This window comes from Vipera berus (genome assembly GCF_964194415.1).
Source record: "Vipera berus genome assembly, chromosome: 3".
In the NCBI taxonomy this organism is placed as follows: Eukaryota; Metazoa; Chordata; class Lepidosauria; order Squamata; family Viperidae; genus Vipera; species Vipera berus.
Genome location: NC_138204.1, coordinates 88,454,121 through 88,475,135, shown reverse-complemented (window position 1 = coordinate 88,475,135; position 21,015 = coordinate 88,454,121). Strand labels below are relative to the sequence as shown.

The 21,015-nt window shown below is 38.1% G+C and overlaps 1 protein-coding gene across 1 annotated transcript in view; it reads right to left on the bottom strand.

Moving 5' to 3' along the window:
• ABCA4 (ATP binding cassette subfamily A member 4) overlaps positions 1–19,530 on the bottom strand; it is a gene marked incomplete at its 5' end in the record, with an annotated part of 118,639 nt that extends 99,109 nt beyond the window's left edge. The window contains 5 exons of the mRNA XM_081325514.1: positions 2,929–3,056; positions 6,160–6,296; positions 6,982–7,123; positions 9,739–9,832; positions 19,465–19,530. Coding sequence (XP_081181640.1) covers positions 2,929–3,056; positions 6,160–6,296; positions 6,982–7,123; positions 9,739–9,832; positions 19,465–19,530 — 567 coding nt within the window. The remainder of the gene's footprint in view (positions 1–2,928; positions 3,057–6,159; positions 6,297–6,981; positions 7,124–9,738; positions 9,833–19,464) is intronic.
• Between the last annotated feature and the right edge of the window lie 1,485 nt (positions 19,531–21,015).

Genomic DNA, 21,015 nt, shown 5'->3' with positions numbered 1-21,015 from the left:
CAGTTAGCTGGCCTCCAGATTAGGTTGAGCTTTTTTATGTGTGAGTGTGTGTCATTTCCTGCGCTCCCAGGGTGCTTACGAGGTCAGCCCTTCAGCTGCGTGCAGTTCTTTACAGAAGACTGAAACACTTGTAAAAAAGCACTGCTGGGACGATCCATTCTTTTTCATAGTTTCCTTAGAATGACATTGGAAGAGGAAGCAGGATATATTATTAGCTGTGGCAAAGAAGCATCAGAACGTCCCACGACAATGGCAAAGTCTGTTCTGCGGAGGAGCCATGCACGCGGAGTTAACTGACCATAATAAAATATTATTTTTCAAGCAGAAAGACATTTGTAAAGCATACATGTTCCCTGATGGAATCTCAGTATATGCCAGTCAGTTGAATAAATAATCAGTAGGTCAAATATCTTTCATACTTTAGAATGCATAAAGAGAAATACCCTCTCATACGACACCCGACAGAGAACCCAAAGTCAGAAATTACAGGGAAAAGTTTTTGTCCAGCCACATCCTAATACGAGCATCGTCTATTCCTATGAGAATTTGCCTAACCAATTATTGGATCTACCAGGAAGAAACTGCTGTATTTTGGGAAGGCTTGGAGGGCTAAGGCATTGCTTAGTGCTGCTTCTCTGTAGCAGTGCCAAGGTTGTGGAAGATATGCTGATCTAAAATCTGTATTAATAGCAGATATGGAATGTTATTCTAATGAGAACTGATGAATGCTCTTCGCGATTCAGATTCTGATATAGCACAGCACTTAAACAGGTTTCTTTAAGGATAACTAAGACTAGGTTCTTCATAAGAGGAAGTTGCATTTCAGTGAAACTGTCTTACATGCATCACTGTTTCAAAGATTTTCAATATATATTTAAAGATTATCAGTAGGACTCCATCAGTGGACTCAAATGGGTATTTTTTTCAAGGTGACTTAGCCATGTACCCACTTGTATTATTTTTTTAGAATATTATTTACTGGACCAGTTTATTCTGGCATAAACTGCTACTAACATTCATATTACACAGAACATTTTTTTCCCCTTCTGTACAAATAAAAGAGCTGCTAGGGAGTTTCCTACAGCACCAGTCAGAATCCAATCAGCTGAACAGTCTAACAAAAGTCACACAAACCATCTACAATTTGGGGGGAAAAATAACTATCAGAGTGAAAAGCAAGCTCATTAATTCCATCTCCTGCTGGCCGCAAATAACCACACGCATTTCCCACCTCTGAGCATTATACAACAACAACAAAAAAAGAGAAAAATATATAAAGAGGAATTGTGCCATTCAGCCAGTGTCTTTCTCTTCTCCTCAGTAAGAAAGGCTTTAGTTCCACAGATCTGTTTCAGCAGACCTCAATTATTTGCACCACATTCCTTTCCCAGTTCCCCTGCCACACAAGAGCCAATGCTTGAGTCACACACAAGTCATCTATGAGGAGAAGGTGGGTGCAGAATAACCAGGGGCTGCAATTCTCTAGTAAAAGAATCAAAAAGAAGAAAACAAATAGCTATTATTTGGCATGAATTCAAGACAGGAGATCTATCTTTCAAGGGCCCAATCAATTCACCTGAGACAATGCCCCAGCAATGCCCTTTCACCTCTGCCCTGCTGACATGAAGAGCAGGGACTGTGCATTTTAGCATTTCTCCTACTGAAAGATTTGGGACCTATTCAGGGTCAGCTCAAGGCATTTTACTGCTTGAGCTGAAAGACATGATAGTGCCTCCTTTCCCATTCAATTGTCCATCTGGTCAGCTCTTCCATCATACCAAATGCCAACAAGTGGTTTATGAGATCTTTCAACACCCACATAACTTTGTCCTCCAAGAGAAAGGAATGGTCTGGGCCATGATGTAATGGTATGTGGGAATGACCTTGAGAAATGGGGGGGGGGGAAGCCACAGCCTGGGGAATGGTTGGATAGGGGACAACTTAACCCACAGCAGGAATGTGGGCCTAGCAAACATCTCAAAAGGAACCCTTCCTAGTTTCCTGGTCTGTAAAGATGACTAGAAGAAATGTACCTTCTAACTTGCAAGAGTCTGTTAATAAAGTAGAACTAGTTCATCTGGGCATGCTTCCTGTCTGTTCTACCTCACAAAACGGACACAAACCTGGACCATTAGATCCAAAGTTATTGTTTTATATATCTTTTTTCCCCCTGCCACTCTAGAGCTCATTTCAGTTTTTGCAGACCAAACCATGATGCCTCTAAGAATGGACATTCAATAGGCAGGGAGAGAGGTTGGAGTGCTTCTTTCTGCCCTAGTGCTTCTACACTCTATTTAAGGAACGATCTGGTTCTGGCTGCATTCAAAGTTCTGTTGAAAAACAGCAGCATACCAGAAATTTTTGCAGGAAAAAAATATTTCCACAAAACAAAATGGAAACATTAAAGTTTCCAGTAGCTTCAATGCATCTGTGAAAGCAAACCTCTCAGAACCTCCTTACTCATAGGAGGAAATGAGCAGGAAACCCTGTTTCTTTGCTTTGCCTTCCATCACCTTCATCCATTAAAGAAAAGAAATTAAAAAGAGTGGGATTAGCATAATCCCTGGCCCAGGAGAAAGTTTCTGCCCATCAAAAACGTCACTAAGGACTGACGGGAAATCCAAGATGCTAAATTACAGACTGAAGCAGGGTTTCAAAGCCTCCTGTCTTTGATTATGATTGTGTTATATTTGCTCTGAACAACTCATAGCAAAGGTGTGGCTAAAACAATTTCTCTCTGTGTTCCTCACTTAAAGCAGGTGGCACTCAATGAATGAGTTTGTTGCCTAATTTTGTTTTCTACTATTATGCTTTAAGTTCTGTTTATTAGCAAAAGTGCTGTTGGGTACAAACAATGGAAAAAGGCTTTAAATATCTGAACCCGCATAACACAAAAGCTTCCCGTTTTTCAGAACCTCATCAACTCACTTGTTCAGGTCGTACAACGGCATTAATTAGGTGGTAGACCACGGTATCAGGAAGGCCTGCATCTTCAAGCAGGAACTTGGTTAAATTCTCTCCATCTTTTAAGATATCATGGATTCGTATTCCTCTTCCTAAGTGAAGAACCGGTAAGAAAGCTGTCAAGTGTTGGTACAGCAAAATGCTTTTAAGCAAACCGCAAAGTCACACAAATTCACTTGCTCCTCAGCCCATTCCTACTTTTATGGAAGATGAAGTTAATGTTACTGGGCTATCTAATAGGATTGGGAATTGTGAAACTGTGTATGAGAAAATCTTTCAACTCTATTTTAAAAAACACTGTATAAATACAAAAAAAATGATTCAACCTACACCAGCATTATATATATAAAACAACGAGAAATCACAGTTGTCAGTTCTTTAACTGATATTGACCTTCATATGCATCGAGTTCTTTCCAAGTACCTAAGATGCCGTGATGTATTGGTGTAGAATATGTGTGGATCCAGACTGTGGGGCCTTTTGTAGTTTACAGATAGAAATTTTGTCAATGTGCAGATTTTCTAAGTGCCATCCAATATTTTGGGTATGCCCTATCAAAAAAATCTTTGTGTTGGACTTAGAACTGGATAGACAGAACGTTAGCATGAAGAATTAGCCTTTTCAAATATGATGTCTCCAGAGGCATAAGCACCATTGTCGCCAGAATTCCAAGCTGTACTTGTGGAAGGGATAGTTCAAGAGGCCAGAATGAGGAATGCCAGGTGGACAATCAGATTTAGGAAAATAACTCTTTCTAGCCAATAGCAGTAGCTCTAGAAACATATAGAGTTCCATATGAAAATTATTACATGCTATTAATGTGCAATAAATCCCTTTTTCTGACCTTGTGGGCTATATATAAATTAAATAAATAAATAAATAAATAAATAAATAAATAAATAAATAAATAAATAAGCAAGCAATAAAAGGCAAAAGGTAGCTGGAGTTTAATACAGGTAGTCCTTGATTTGCAACAGTTCATTTAGCGACCCAAAGTTATAATTGCACTGAAAAAAGTGGCTTATGACTGTTTTTCACACTTATGACTATTGCAGCATCCCCATGGTCACAGGATCAAATTTCAGATGCTTCACAACTGACACATATTTATGACGGTTGCAGTGTCCAGGGGTCATGTGATCATCTTCTAACAAGCAAAGTCAATGGGAAAGCCAGAGTCACTTAACAACTGTGGCAAGAAAGATCATAAAATGGGGCAAAATTCATTTAACCAATGTCTCACTTAGCAACAAAAATTTGGAGCTCAATTGTGGTCATAGGTTGAAGACTACCTGTAATGGAACATTCCAGAGGTTTTGGGAAACACTCTTTAAAAAGAATTGCCTTCATTTAACAGCAAGCATCACTGAAGACTTCAAGAACAATATCTGAATGCAAAATGACAGTTGTATTGCACATTACACAAGAGGCTTGGCATTTGGTACACACTTATTTATTTTTCTGCACACTGAAAAGAGTTGGCATGCTCAGAAGATGCAGACCCAGGATTTCAAAGGATGACCCAAAATTTTTCAAAGGCCTGATGCTGTGAACTTCAAAGCTCAAGTGTTTTGTTGTTACTGGTTACCAGGCTAGTGTGGGTGGGTTTCAGCCATTTAGGAATAAATAGTTTTGAAATCTCTTTCTCCAGTTTATTTACCCAAAGAAAGTTGCAGTTACTTTAGATCTTGCCTTGTAGGGAGCCTTGAATCCTTCCAATTACTTTCTCATGACCAAAGCTGGATTAATCATTATGCTAAATAAAGTAGATCTCTCATTAATCAAATGGATGTGCCTGCTGTGGCTTAATTATTTGAAGTTTCCCTATGTTTGTTCCTTTGAATAACTTACCACAATTCAAAACACTGCAGTGCTTAATCACAGGGGTAAAAGAAATGTCCTTAAACTCACATAGAAGGTGATGACTGATAAGAATCCATTCATTTCCATCATGTGCCAGTGACAGTGGTGAATGATTGCTATCATAAATTAAATACCTTGGACCAATCAATTCTTATTCTTATATTCCAGTGTTTCCCCATGATTAAAATTGACATTGTGGGAAGTACTACTTAATTCTGAGACTGAGCCCTTGTGAGACAGTGGTTGTAGGCTCCCCTGATCAGGGAGGGGAAAGTTTGGTTTTAAGCAGGCCACATTTAATTCTGTCCCCATGCGTTTTTAGAAATCTTAGAGAAGATTTATTTTCTTTTTTCCCTTTTAATATAGATCCATATATAATTTATTTAGATGAATCAAAAGTTGGAATTAAGATTGCCGGAAGAAATATCAACAACCTAAGATATGCAGATGATACCACTCTAATGGCAGAAAGCGAAGAAGAACTAAAGAGCCTCTTGTTGCGGGTGAAGAAGGAGAGTGCAAAACCTGGGTTGAAACTTAACATTAAGAAAACCAAGATCATGGCATCTGGCCCTCTCATTTCCTGGCAAATAGATGGGGGGAAAATGGAGGTAGTGACAGATTTTATTTTCCTGGGCTCCAAGATCACCGCAGATGGGGACTGTAGCCAAGAAATTAAAAGACGCTTGCTCCTGGGAAGGAAAGCCATGGCAAATCTAGACAGCACACTAAAAAGCAGAGACATCACCCTGTCAACAAAAGTGCGTATAGTCAAGGCTATGGTCTTCCCAGTTGCAATGTATGGCAGTGAAAGCTGGACCATAAGAAAGGCTGAGCGCCAAAGAATTGAAGCCTTTGAACTATGGTGCTGGAGAAGACTCCTGTGAGTCCCTTGGACTGCAAGGCAATCAAACCGGTCAGTCCTAGAGGAGATCAACCCTGACTGCTCTTTAGAAGTCCAGATCCTGAAGCTAAAACTCAAATACTTTGGCCACCTAATGAGAAGGAAGGACTCACTGGAGAAGAGCCTAATGCTGGGAAAGATTGAGGGCAATAGAAGAAGGGGATGACAGAGAATGAGGTGGCTGGATGGAGTCACTGAAGCAGTAGACGTGAGCTTAAATGGACTCCAGAAGATGGAAGAGGACAGAAACATTGTCCATAGGGTCGCGATGGGTCGGACACGACTTCGCAGCTAACAACAACAACAATTTGTTGCCAGCAGTCAACATACCCAGTGTGATGTTAGTTCTCAAGGAAGTTTTCTCTCCAGTTTAATGTAACTCATGGTATTTGGGAGGGGAAATAAAAAAGAACAGAATCAACAGTTACCTGTAACCTTTTCAGGATTGGTCCTCATTGTTTCCATAAACTGGGTCATTGTTCGTAGTTCTTCCCAGAATATACCCAAATCTCTTTCATTGATTTCAAGCAATACCTCTTGAGCATCTTGATATACTCTTGCTAAACTGAAATGGACAATGGTAGAGAAGTAAAAGTTGCTTAAGGCTATTCCCCGTGGCTGTCTTCTAGAAATCAGCTTTTCTCAGTCTGCAGACAATAAGACCAAGCGGGTAAAAATTGTTTCTTTTCCATATTTGCTTTTTGGAACTCATTGATAATTCCTATTTATTTATATTTCATATTTCTAAACCACTCATCTCCCTCTGTCAGTTTGCTCTCTGTTTATATATGGTGTTGTTGGGAGTGTAATTGATGGTTCCTTAATTAGGTTATTGTTTGATGTATTTGTTAATAAGGATGACAGTGAGATGAAGAGAAGGTTTAGTAGAAAACAAATGGATAATTTCATTGTAAATGGTAAAAAAACCACCCCAGAATCAATACACTGAAATGGATGAAGCAGAAATCCTAAAGTTGGGAAATACATGAACAGAGAAATAATATTGGATATTATATATTTATATAATATTTAAACTTATGACATCCCTCTTATATGGATGTCAGACTTCCATCTGGAAAAATAAGAATTAAAACTAAAATGCCTGTAAGGTCTATCTTTATCTTTATTCACTAACTTTTGTGGATCACAAAACTGGGTTATGGTATCTAATATTTAAAATATCAAAGTCTGCCACATGTGAAGCTTTTCTCCTCCTGCCTAAAACACAAGGAGATCCTTCGCTTACTTACATGGAATTATTATAGTTGGAGACAACACCTGGAGATTCTCCACGGGTGGGGCTTTTGAAACATGGGTTGTTCACATTACAAAGGATGCCCTGTAACCACGGTAGAGTTCCTGCAGAAGGCATTGCTTTATTTGGAAAGTGACCTTCATGTAAGAAGCAAACACATGAAATGAAAAATTAGCATTGATAATCAAAGCCACTTGAAGTGAAAATATTTTATTTATACAAACAATTTTTGGCTTTAGGAGGGGGGATAAAATATAAAAACATTTAATTTGACTTAAACTCATACTTAAATTTAATTCAGATATCCGTGGCTTAACTTTTCACTTATGAAGATAAGATAACCTTTATTGTCATATTTTACTGTGGGAACACTGGCACACATTAAAAATGAAATTCTGTTGCCTGCTCTCAAAAGTGTACACATACATAACTCACATATAGACATGCTATATATACATATGTATAGACCTACACCCTTACGTACATATAAATACATATAAATAATAACAACTGTCCATCCTGAATACATAACAGAAGGAGGAAGCTTTAGAGTTCACAAGGTTGATACAGTACGGAACAAAACTGACTGAATCTGGATGTTCTGCTTTGGATACCATGAAGCCTCCGCCCAGAAGGTAAGAAGGAAAACAGGTCATGAAGAGGATGTGTAGTTTCCCACACAATACTGCAGACCCTACTCAAGCAATACTTATATGCTATGTCCTAAACTGCCAATAACTAGTATGCAAAATTGCTTCCATAAGCTCAGGTGGGTAGAAATGGCTCAGCTTTTGGATGGGGCTGGAGTTTTGACTGTTTCACTTTTAGAAGAGCAAGCAAATCCTGAGATGGGGATGAGTGTAGATGCTGTTGAATAGAGGCTGAATGTTTTTTCAGAATAAGATTTCTCACTATCCATTCACCAGCACCCCATGTAAACTTCAACATCCTGTGCGTGCATAGTGGCTCTCATTCAGGTAGACCCCTGAATTTCGGTTGCTAAGCGAGACAGTTGTTAGGTGAGTTTTGTCTCATTTTATGACTTTTCTTGCCACAGTTGTTAAATGAATCACTGCAGTTGTTAAGTTAGTAACATGTTTGTTAAGTGAATCTCCCATCAATTTTGTTTGTCAAAAGGTGACAAAATTTGATCACAGGACCTGGAATATTACAACCGTCATAGATATGACTCTATTGCCAAGCATCTGAATTTTGATCCCATGACTATGGGGATGCCGCTAGGGTCATAAGTGTGAAAAACAGTCATAAGTCACTTTTTTCTGTGCCATTGCAACTTCAAACAGTCACTAAATAAATGGTTGTAAGTCAAGGACTACCTGTATTGGAGCTGCAAAAAAAAAAATCAAGACACCACTAGACGGCATCAAAGAGATATTTAAATTTTTTGTTGTACTCTTTCAGAGCTTTGCAGTTCAGCTATGATAATTCTAATTTGTAAACTCTTTAGACTGTATCATGTGGGATCCTTGGTGCTCTCTGAGCATGGTTGTTTTGTTGCAGATGTTTCATTACCAAACTATGATGTGGTGACATAGTCAATGCTAGACTACATCATTCACTCGTCTCCATTCCAACTGATGCCAGCTATGTAACCATGGATTCTTGCACTGAGAAAAGTCTGTTTGATGCAAAAATGCTAACCTGCTTTCATTTCATCATCACTGCTGAGCAAGTGGTTTTATTTCTTGTATTTTTTACCATAATAAGAATGCTTGACTGTACATACATGAAGGTACCCTGTCATCTTTATTTTATTGGATTAACATGCTGAGCTCAAAAGGGTATATATGGTGCTTCCTCCAATTTTTCCTCACAACAACAAATATGTGAAATAGATTGGGCTGAGAGATAGTAACTGTTCCAAAGTTATCCTATGAGGGTGGACTAGAACCCAGATGTCCCTTACACTGGATCTCAGTTATTTTATTTTAATCATTTTATCCCCATAACAAGCGTGCGAGGAAGTCTGGGTTTAACTGCAACAGAAGAATAGTTGCCTAATGTTTTTCCAGCCATTTCTTTGTAACTGCTGCTTTTTCAGCTAAAAGAATTGTTTTTTTTTTCTTCAGTGTGTATTGGAAACACAAGGGCATGCACATACATGTAATAGGGGACTGGCGGCGGGTGGGATGATTTTTGGGGTTTCCATAACCTAAAGCAGCTGGTGGGAGGGCATTTCTGGAGCAATATAGTTTTTGCACTCCTCTATTTATCAGCTGAAGAAAAAACAGAAATTGAGAAGCCTAGTTTTATGTGTCTTGTTCTCTGTGTTGTGAGGAAAACAAAAGTTAAAGTAAGTTTCAAATGGACTCGTGAAGAAGTGAGTGAGGTGTGAACCATGGCATAGCCAGGTTAAGACTGGAAGAAAAGTATGACCTAAATTGGGAATATCATTATGTTAGCATCTTCATGAATTCCCAAAGCAGCAACAAATCAAGCATGGAAATGCTTTCTGGATGATGTCATCTCCTATCCTTTTTCCATCTGGAGAGTCAAAGGCTGGTCAACCCTTGATTTCCCTTCCCCCTTAAATTTAAATTTGAGATTGAGAATAGCAGAAGCTTTGATATCCTACTTCTTTCTTAAGTGAAAGTACCAGATTCTATTCAACCTGCAAAGTAGAAACCTAATATCTTCTGGATACCAAGTTACTTTTGATTTGATTTAAATTTCACCAAGCAGGAGCCTATCCTTCCTTTTAAAAAAATTCATATAAATAACACACTCTTACATTCATGTTTGTGGTAGACTGGAGTAACTTTCCTCAGCCATACCAGCACAAGAAATAAAGAAACAGGCCATAGAAGTTCAACCAGCAGACGAAGCTGGAAAAAAAGAAACACAATTACATGCATCAATTCCATACACTGTTTGAGAAATGGCTTTCATTCCATCTGACTTAGGTTTAGATCATCCCCCAAAAAAGGAGGACATGTCCGGCTTTTTGTTCTCATGTTCTCCGTCTGGAAATCATAGCCTTAAAATCAAATATTGTCTGGCTTTTTAAGCATCTTATTTGGTGTTTTATTTTGGACTGTTTTCACAGTAGCAATCGTTTCAGCGTTCATGTTTTCAGTGCTAAAATTCTACATGCTTAGTAAAAAAATATTTCCAAATATATACATGTAGGACAGTGATGGTGAACCCCTTGGGCGTGGCATGTCAAAAATTCAGAAAATGCGTAACTTGACCAGTGTATCTCTCCCTCCACCCCCAATTTAGGGTGACCAGTGGCACTCAGGGGCAGCGGCAAGGCTGGGCCTGAAGTAGAAGCCTGGGCCTCAACTTAAGTCATACTACCACCGCTGCCACTCAAAAAGTACACAAGCTGTGGAGAATGGTGCCATTGCCCTCATGGCCCAGCATTCCCAAGGATCTGTTGTGCACTGGTTATCTTCAGGATTTGTTCTCTTTTTGTTGACAGGCCCCTGAGGCCTACCTGAGGCTGTTCTGGATTGCCTGTGGCCTTTGTTCTTCAAGTGACTTCAGAGAATGCTCTTCTGAAACCTCTGCAGCCTCCAAAAACCATGTGAAAGCACAGCCTGTTTTTGCACGATTTTCAGAGGCTCCAGAAGCCTTGCAAGAGCTGACCCTCTGAATTGAGGACAAGTATGCAGAAGATTGAGATAGAACCAGGCACATGGGCAGATCACAACCCCTTAAAAGTGACATGGAGAAGAATACCAAAAAAACCCAAGATGGACTTTGAATCAATCTATGTTAAAAGAAAGAGAATTTATAGAACTAGCAAAAAGGGAAATTGAGTTTTTCTTCAAAGAAAACAAAAAAGAAGACACACCATTACAAAATGCATGGGATACAGTCAAAGCTGTAGAAGTATAGCTATAACATACATGGCAAAAATGTATATATTGTTAAGAGAAAAATTTGAAAAGTTATAATCAGAACTGCAAATGAATCTGCAAAAGAAGATTCTGAAAAGAGAAATGGAAATAATAAAACATAAATTAAATTTGTTGGATTCAGAAAAATTGGCACAGCAAATAAAAAGAGCAAAACAAAACTTTTTTGAAAATGCAAACAAACCAGGATGATGGGTAGCTTATAAACTTAAAAAACAGAAGGAGAAGAAACTGATAAATAATTTAGTAGATGAAAAAGGTTGCCTACAATTTAAAAATGAAGAAATAAAAAAGATAATAGTAATGTAATAGTAATGGGGGACTTTAATTACCCTGATATCAACTGGGAGACAAATTCTGCACCAAGTGGAAGATCTAACAGATTCCTGACAAACCTAGCAGACAACTTTCTCTCCCAAAAAGTAGAGAAGGGAACTAGGGGATTAGCCATATTGGATTTAATTCTCACTAACAGAGATGAAATGATAGAAAGTGTCGAAGCCACAGGAAACTTGGGGGGAAGCGATCATGCAATATTGGAATTCAACATTATGGAAGGACAAGCAATAGAATACAGCCAAACTAGAGTCTTGGACTTTAAAAGAGCTAATTTCAATTTACTCAGAGAGACCTGGGGAAGAATTCCATGGATGAGAATCCTAAAGGGGAAAACAACTCAAGAAGCTTGGGAAATTTTGAAAAGTGAGATAATAAAGGCCCAGTCTAGCACAATACCAACAAAGAAGAAAAATAACAGCTCTCAAAAGAAACCAGCATGGCTGCATAAAGAACCCTCTGATAAACTGAAAGATAAAAAGGACAAGTATAAGAAGTGGAAAGAGGGGCACATAACTAAGGCAGAACATCAGCAAACAGCCCGTGCCTGCAAAGATGAAGTGAGGGAAGCTAAGGCTCAAAATGAACTAAGGCTTGCGACCAAAGTCAAAAATAACAAAAAAAGCTTCTTTCAACATATAAAAAACAAGAAAAAAGTTAAGGAAATGATTGGTCCATTAGTGGGGGAAAGTGGCAAGAAGGTGACAAGCAACAGGGAGAAAGCAGAACTATTTAACTCGTTTTTTGCATCTGTCTTTACACAAAGGGAAAAAACAGTCCAACCTACCAAAACCAGTGCCATAAAAAACAGAATAGAAATGCAAGTTAAGATAGGCAAGAAAATGGTAAGTGAGCACCTGTCCAGCCTAGATGAGTTCAAATCACTGGGACCAGATGGATTATACCCCAAGGTTCTCAAGGAACTGGCAGACGTGATCTCAGAACCACTGAACTATATTTTTCAAAGATCCTGGAGCACTGGGGAACTACCAGAAGACTGTTCTGTACCAGCCTGCTACCGGCCCTGCAGCAAAAGCAGGGACGACCCCTTTACAAACGGCAAGAGGCTGGAATAAAGCCTGCCAAATTTATTCACATAAAACAAGAGCAAGACAAGACACCAACCATAAAACACGAGCTAAGAAGCAGGAACAATCCAAGCGGTTGCCTTCAGCAAACCAGCCCTCCCACACATTCCCCTTATATAGAGTTCAGGGCGTGGCTTCTCTGTGCCTCCTTCCGAGGAGCCCCATTGCCTTCCTCTGTCTACTCCTAATTGACTGCCTCCTGCGTCGGGCGTCCTTGAACAGGGCCAGCTGTGGGTCATCTTCATCCACGCTGTCAGGCTCACACAGCTGGGTCTCCACCAGGTGGGAGGGGCCTGGCTGGGGGCTCTGCGGAGCCTCAAAGCCATCATCAGCAAGTTCTTCAACACCCCCCTCCTCCTCCTCCTCTGAGTCATCCGACCCAACTGCCGAACCCACAGGCTGACCCTGAATCACAACAAAGACTGGAAGAGAGCTGATGTAGTTCCCATCTTCAAAAAAGGGGAAAAATAGATCCAGGAAACTACAGATCTATCAGCCTGACCTCAATACCTGGGAAGATTCTGGAAAAGATAATCAAACAACAAATCAGCGAACACCTTGATGCGAACAAAGTTATCACTAAAAGCCAACATGGGTTTGTCAAAAACAGATCATGCCAGACAAATCTTATTGCATTCTTTGACCAAGTGACAAAACTAGTGGACTAGAGGAATGCTGTAGATATAATTTACTTGGACTTCAGTAAGGCATTTGATAAAGTAGATCACAACCTACTACTTGATAAGATAGAAAAATGTGGGTTAGATAGCATCACCACCAGATGGATTCGTAGCTGGCTGAGAGGCCGTACTCAGCGTGTGGTCCTCAATGGAACTGCATCTACATGGAAGGAAGTGTGTAGTGGGGTGCCCCAGGCCTCTGTTCTGGGCCCTGTGCTCTTCAACATCTTCATCAACGATTTGGATGAGGGGATAGATGGGGAACTCATCAAATTTGCAGACGACACCAAGCTGGCAGGAATAGCCAATACTCCAGAAGATAGGCTTAAGATACAGGAGGATCTTTATTGGGTATTATTACAGATTTCACCGTTATAGAGATTAAGTTGATGTTGAATTTAATTACGGCAGCGAGACTTTTAGTAGCACAATACTGGAAGAAGGAAGAACTGCCGACTATAGAAGAATGGACTTTGAAAGTTTCTAACTTGGCGGAGATGGCAAAGATTTCAGCGTATCTGAAAGATCATTCGCAACAGAGATACACTGTGGAGTGGAAGAGATGGATTGATTATATCCAGAATAAATATGGGACTAAAAAGTTTCATTTAGCATTTGAATAAGTACCGGATTTATATGATGTGTAATTAGCTTGTAGTTATTTTACTAAGAGTTAAAGTGCGATAGAACTTAATATTTTATTGTTGTTTGCATATTTTACATTATGTTTGTTTGTATTTTTATACCCTGTATTTAGCTCTGGGAAGTTGGGGAGGGGGGAGGGGAGGGGAGGGTTGGGGGGAGGGGTGGGAGGGGGGTTTGTATTCTAAAATGTATCTTAAAACTTTTCAATAAAAAAAAGATACAGGAGGATCTGGACAGACTCAAACACTGGGCACTATCTAACACAATGAAATTCAATGGTGAAAAAAGTAAGGTTCTACATTTAGGCAGGAAAAATCAAATGCACAGGTATAGTATTTGTGGTATCTTCCTCAATAGTCGTAACTGTGAGAGAGATCTCGGAGTCCTAGTGGACAATCACTTAAATATGAGCCAGCAGTATGCTGCAGCTGCCAAAAGAGCCAACACAGTGCTAGGCTGCATTAACAGAGGGATAGAATCAAGATCACGTGAGGTACTAATACCACTTTACAATGCCTTGGTAAGGCCACACCTGGAATACTGCATCCAGTTTTGGTCACCATGATGTAAAAAAGATGTCAAGACTCTAGAAAGAGTACAGAGAAGAGCAACAAAGATGATTGGGGGACTGGAGGCTAAAACATATAGGGAACAGTTGCTGGAATTGGGTATGTGTAGTTTAATGAAGAGAAGGGCGAGGGGTGACATGATAGCAGTGTTCCAATATCTCAGGGGCTGCCACAAAGAAGAGGGAGTCAAGCTATTCTCCAAAGCACCTGAAAGCAGGACAAGAAGCAACGGATAGAAACTTGTCAAGGAGAGAAGCAACCTAGAACGAAGGAGAAACTTCCTGACAGTTAGAACAACTAACCAGTGGAACAACCTGCCTCCAGAAGTGGTGAATGCTCCAACACTGGAAGTTTTTAAAAAGAGACTGGCCAGCCATTTGTCTGAAATGGTATAGGGTTTCCTGCCTGAGCAGGGGGTTGGACTAGATGACCTCCAAGGTCCCTTCCAACTTTATTATTATTATTATTATTATTATTATTATTATTATTATTATTATTATTATTATTATTATTATTATTATTATTATTAAATACTATAAGAAACTGTATGATATAGAAGAAATTCCAAGTGAGAGAATGATTCAATATCTGGAAGAAAATAATCTTCCAAAAATTTCAGAAACTTGTAAGACTATGTTAGAGGAAAAAATAACAATGATGGAAATAACAGAGGCCATAAGAAGACAAAAAAATGAGAAAACATTGGGGCCAGTTGGACTACCAGCGGACCTATATAAATCTTTACAAGATATATTAAGTGAACCATTGAAAGACGTTTGCAATGAACTTCTGTTGGAGGCTAAGCTCCCAAATACATGGATAGGAGCAAATATTACCTTAATACCAAAAGAAGATTCAGGCTTGACAGATAAAAAAATTACAGATTATAAAATTGTGGATAATAAAAATTTTACTTCAATAATAGCAGAGAGACTGAAAAGATTCTTAACTGAGTATGTACCTTCAGACCAAAATGGTTTTTATCAAAGAGACAAACAAAAATAATTTAAGAGTGATAATGGATGTATTGGAATATTATGATTTACATCCAGAGAAACAATTGGCACTAATATTTTTAGATGCCCAAAAGGCATTTAATAATGTTTCCTGGCAACTTATGATTCAGCAGTTAAAAATAATGGACTTTGGACAAAACGTTAGAAATATGATTAAAACCAGGGCTTTTTTCGTCATAGAACACCCAGAACGGAGTTCCGGCACCTTTTTTGGATGGAACCTTGTAGGGTAAGCAACGCGGGTTGTATGATGTGTGTGAGTTCCGGCACCTTTTTTTTTTTTACAAAAAAAGCACTGATTAAAACAATATACAATAAACAAAGAGCAAAAGTGATTGTGAATGGAGATTATACAGAGAACTTTGAAATAAGAAAAGGTACAAGGTACAATCTCCATTGTTATTTATTCTGACTTTGGAAGTTCTAAATAGAAATATTAGACAAGATACAGAAATTAAAGGACTAGAAATAAAAGGTGAAACATACAAATTATAAGCATTTGCTGATGATTTGGTATTTATTTTAGAAGAACCTTTGGAGATGATTCCTAAACTACTGGGAAAGATAGAACAGTATGGACAAATAGCAGGACTGAAAATAAACAGAGAAAAAAACTAATAATCAAAAATCTTTCAGATAAACAACAACAAAAAAACAAATATTGGAAAAAATAGAATTACAAATAGTTAAAAAGGTCAAATATCTGGGAATATACTTAACAGCAAGATGTTCAATGATAAAAGAAGATAACTATATAAAACTATTGAATCAAATAAGAGTAGATTTGGAAAAATGGAAAAACTTCCAATTGCCAATATTAGGAAGAATTGCTACAGTGAAAATGAATATATTACCGAAAATCTTATTCTTATTCCAAATAATACCTATAAAACTTGAGAAAAAAATTCTTTGAAGATTTAAATTCATTAATTTTGAAATTTATTTGGCAAGGAAAGAAAGCTAGAATTAAGATGAAAATGTTACAAGATACCAAGGAAAATGGAGGTTTTTGTTTACCAGAGTGGGTTTTATATTATCAAGCATCTGTATTAACATGGGTAAAAGAATTGATAATTCTTAGAAACAAAAGATTGTTATATCTGGAGGGGCATGATTTAAAATTGGGGTGGCATGCTTTCTTATGGTACAGGAAAAATAAAATCCATAAATACTTTCAAAATCGCTATATAAGAAATGCATTGTTAACAACATGGGGAAAAATAAAATGTAAAATATATCTGAAAATTCCAGGGTGATTGTCAACAATGAAAGAAAGCATTTGTACACCCAAATTTAATTACAGAGATATTCTAAACTCTGAAGGGAATTTAAAATCTAAACAAGAAATGGAAAATCAGGGTATCAATTTAGCATGGTGGGCACATTTACAGATGCAGGCTAGATATGATAAAGATGTTAAACCGTATGGATTTTATAAGGAGCAAACTTTGTTTGATAAGATATTGTTAACTTCTGATGAGAAACTAATTAAGCAAATTTATAATTTGTTATTAACTTTGAAAATGGAAAGCGAACAAGTTAAAGAAACAATGATGAGATGGGCAAAAGTTTTTTGGATATAATATAGAATTAGAAAAATGGCAAAATTTATGGAAAAGAAATCATAGACTGACAATGTCAGATAGATGTTGGAAATGCAAACATAAGTCAGGCACTTATTACCATGTTTGGTGGACATGTGCCAAAGCAAAGAGTTACTGGAAAAAGATACATGCCTGGCTAGAAAAGATGTTGGGAGAACACATAGATTTTAAACCTGAACTTTTTTTATTAGGTATAATAACCAGAAAAGACAGGTAAACAAAACAAATTTGACTTTGCATGTTACAACAGCAGCAAGAATTATATTTGCGCAATATTGGAAAAATGAAGGAATACCATCAGATGAAGAAATAATTAAAAAATACTAGAATGCGCAGAGATGGATAGACTGACTCTGAGACTGAAAGAAAAAGAAGAAATGGAATATTATCAAACTTGGGACTTATTTTATCAATGGCTAGAGGAAAGAATAAAGGATTAGGAACTAAATATGTATTAGTGAATGCAAACTCAGAGAGCACGTTTGTTGAATAAATACTATTGAATGTATGGGGAAAAAATCAATAAAAACCTTTTTTTAAAAAAAGAGCGTGACCCTTTCTGTGATTTCTGGAGGATATGGAGGCTGCGTGAGATCACTCCCCATTCTTGCCTCTGAAAATCATGCATGTTTTCAAGAATAGCTACAGTTGGGTGTGGGTGAATGCTGCCATATCACCTTCGACATGTGCATCATAGGTTGGCCATCATTGGCATAGGACTAGGTTGGGCATTCAGGGCATTTTCTCTCCAGTAACCATGAAGTTGAAGACAGTGGCAATAAACATGCATAGGACTGCACTATTCATGTTTGGTTCCTTCAGCATTCGGTTTTTCCAGAGTTCAAAATAACAATCTCATATTTTAAAATGTTTTGCTCTTAATTTTCAGAGTAGGGTGGCTTATTAGATTTGGCTTAAAGGAAACCTAAGAAAGAGCACTAAGTTGGCCTCAGGCTTTAATTTTCTCCACCCAACCCTTAGAAAAGCTTCAGGATGTTTGGACTGTGGGACAGCGGTGGGGATAAATGTAGATTGATCGAAAGAGTGGAAATGTCCAGGATAATAAAACTAAAGAGCAGAGTTTTCAACTTGCCTCTCTTCAAAATCAGTTTCTCGCCTAGTGTAAATTTCATACTACAAATCCAGTAGATCAGAACATCTTCAGTAGTAGGTAAGGGTACTCTATGGGCCAGTCTTATCTATACTAAGAAAATATAATAACTAGTGAATGAGTTATTCCATTAGCTCCATCCCAATTTTAATCATTGTTCTGCCACCACTTTGTATTCAAAATTGAAGTGAGGAGGTTTCACTGTAGCAACAAGATGTGTAAAATTGCACTGCCTCATAGCCTCTTTTTAAAAATGAATTGGTGAGATGCTGTTTCTAAGTGAGGTATGAGTGTGTCCAAAAGTGTAGTCCCACTCTCTTCCCTCTGGCCTGCATCTGTAGTCATCATTTCTTTTCCAGGTAAGATTTGCCAGTTTTATCCTTCACTACTTTGATTGCAGTTTAAACATTGTTATTGTTTTTAATGTTCTAATCTTTTTCATTTTATAGCTTTAATACAGTTTTATATGTTGTTTAAACTTTTGATTGGGAGCCATCTGGAGTTAGTAGCTATATAAATGTTTTAAATCAATCAATCAAAAATAATATTTTGTCATTTAGTCCAAAAGATAGAAATTCTTTCCCTTCTCCCAAGCCACTTTTCTCTTCCCTTCACCCCAGTAAAAGTACAATAAACCACTGTTAATGCACTTCTGTAAAGTATGAAATATATATTGAAAATATCCAATTATCCAAAGACTTTGTCAATTTCAAGATAAGTTTAATTACCCAGCTGGACCATTTACCTACTCACTCAAATCCTATGGTTTAATCTATAGCCTTCAAATGATATAGTGTGCTTTGGACTAGAGACACTTGCATAACAAACTCCTGCTCTTTGAAGAACCACAGCAGATGAAAAGATTTAAATCTTTGGACAGTTGCTTCCTGTAGGAAAAGTCCACTGGCTATTTTTATCTTCCAGCCCTGTGTTCTATTAGAGTCAGTATATAACAGGGCAACAAGAGGAAATGAATCTCTCTAGAATTTTCTACACTGATACATTGAAGTTGGGTAGATTCAGTCTTCTTTCTAGGCAAGGCCTTCTGTAACAAATTAATTTAATACATCTGAACTATTCTAAACTTCAAATTAAAATATATGATCACAAAAGCACATCTCATTTTACTTTTAAAATGTATGTAATACAGGGAAACCTCAACTTATGACCAAAATTGACCCAGAAATGTATGTTGCTAAGTGAGAAATTTGCTAAGTTGGTTTTGGCCCATTTTATAACTTTCCCCCCAAATTTGTGAAGTGAATCACTGCAGTTGTTAACACTATTATGAAGTGAATCTGGTTTCCCTCTTGACTTTGCTTGTCAGGTTGCAGAAGGTGATCACATGACCCCCGGGATACTGAACCGTCATAAGTGCGGTCATAAGTCACTTTTTCCAGTGCCATTGTAATTTTGAATGATTACTAAGTGAACTGTTGTAAGTCAAGGACTAGCTGTATAAAGGGCATTTGAATCTAATTCTCTAAAAGAATTTGAAGCATACATATCTGTTTTATCTTTTGTAGAGATGCATTAAATGCTTACTTTTTGCCGTTTTCGGAGTATCCAGTTTTTCCATAGAAGAAGTCTAAGCTGTCTGAAGAAACTCATTCTGAGGCAGTAAAAGCATCGCAAATTTGAAGACCAAAAATCATTTGATGTCTGGAGACCAAAAATATGTTGCTATTATCTTCTCACATAAGCCTCTGAATCCTAAAAATAAATGAATTGGTTAGCAAGCAGATGTGGGCAAGAAGCTGCTGAATTGAAATTTTTAAATGTGTACCTGAACCGAGTCACAAAACTACAGGGTTCCAGAACTGACTTACTCTTGATCTTTTTTCTAAAATAGTTTATGCTATGTTTGGGGTAGGATTTTTTTTCCATCTGTCAGATGACCCACCTGTGCCTCAGATGGATCACCTTCACCCTCACTTTACTTCAGACTGGTATGGAGGGTGGGAGCACTAGATTGCAGAATAATCAACTGGTTAATAGGTTAACCTACTCTTATGTTATAGTTTTCATTATGCACTAAGAAGACGACTTAAAAGGTAAAGGTAAAGGTTCCCCCGCACATGCGTGCTAGTCGTTTCCGACTCTAGGGGCCGATGCTCATCTCCGTTTCAAAGCCAAAGAGCCAGCGCTTGTCCAAGGACGTCTCCGTGGTCATGTGGCCGGCATGACTAGACGCCAAAGGCGCACAGAATGCTGTTATCTTCCCACCGTAGTGGTCCCTATTTTTCTACTTGCATTTTTACGTGCTTCCGAACTGCTAGGTTGGCAGAAGCTGGGACAAGTAACAGGCGCTCACTCTGTTACACAGCACTTGGGATTCGACCCGCCAAACTGCCGACCTTCTGATCGACAAGCTCAGCGTCCTAACCCACTGAGCCACTGCGTCCCTTTAAGAAGACAACTTACAGGTCAGCAAAAAAGGGAGACAGAAGTCCAAAATATTGCATATATTTTGCAATAATATTTTACAGGTACTGTTATACATTTGGAGATATTTGCTATAATTGAAATAGAAATACACTTATCTCACCTTGTGAGAATGACTATGGCCAAGTAGCCATATCTGCTCCATCTATTGTCAAGGTGCAAGATGCTGATGGGGCACATCAAGTGCTTTGCTTTCTTGATCCTTTTAGGGTCTTTAAAGATAAACTGGACTGTTTAATGTTTGAAACTGTAGCTCTTCAAATATTATCGGCCTGCAACTTCCTGTCCAGTGAGATTGATGAAAGTTGGAGTCCAACAAAATTCAGAAGGCAAAAGATTCTCCCTCCCTAAAATTTAGGGTATATTCAATCAGGGGGCTATCCTGCGCAAAGAAGAATATATATAACCATCTTATAACTTATCCTAAATGTGTCTCATGAAACCAGTTGGTGTAATACAGGCATGCAGGCAACAATACACTGTTTTTCTAGGTAACCTCTAAGGATCCCAACATGCATATTTTAACATGGTATGTTTGGAGCAAAACTTGGCACTTATCACATACTGACAAAAATATGCCAAAATGGATTGGTAGTGTCCTTGCTGATACTTGGAAATGCTATATTTGCCATAGGTATGGCTGAAGACCCA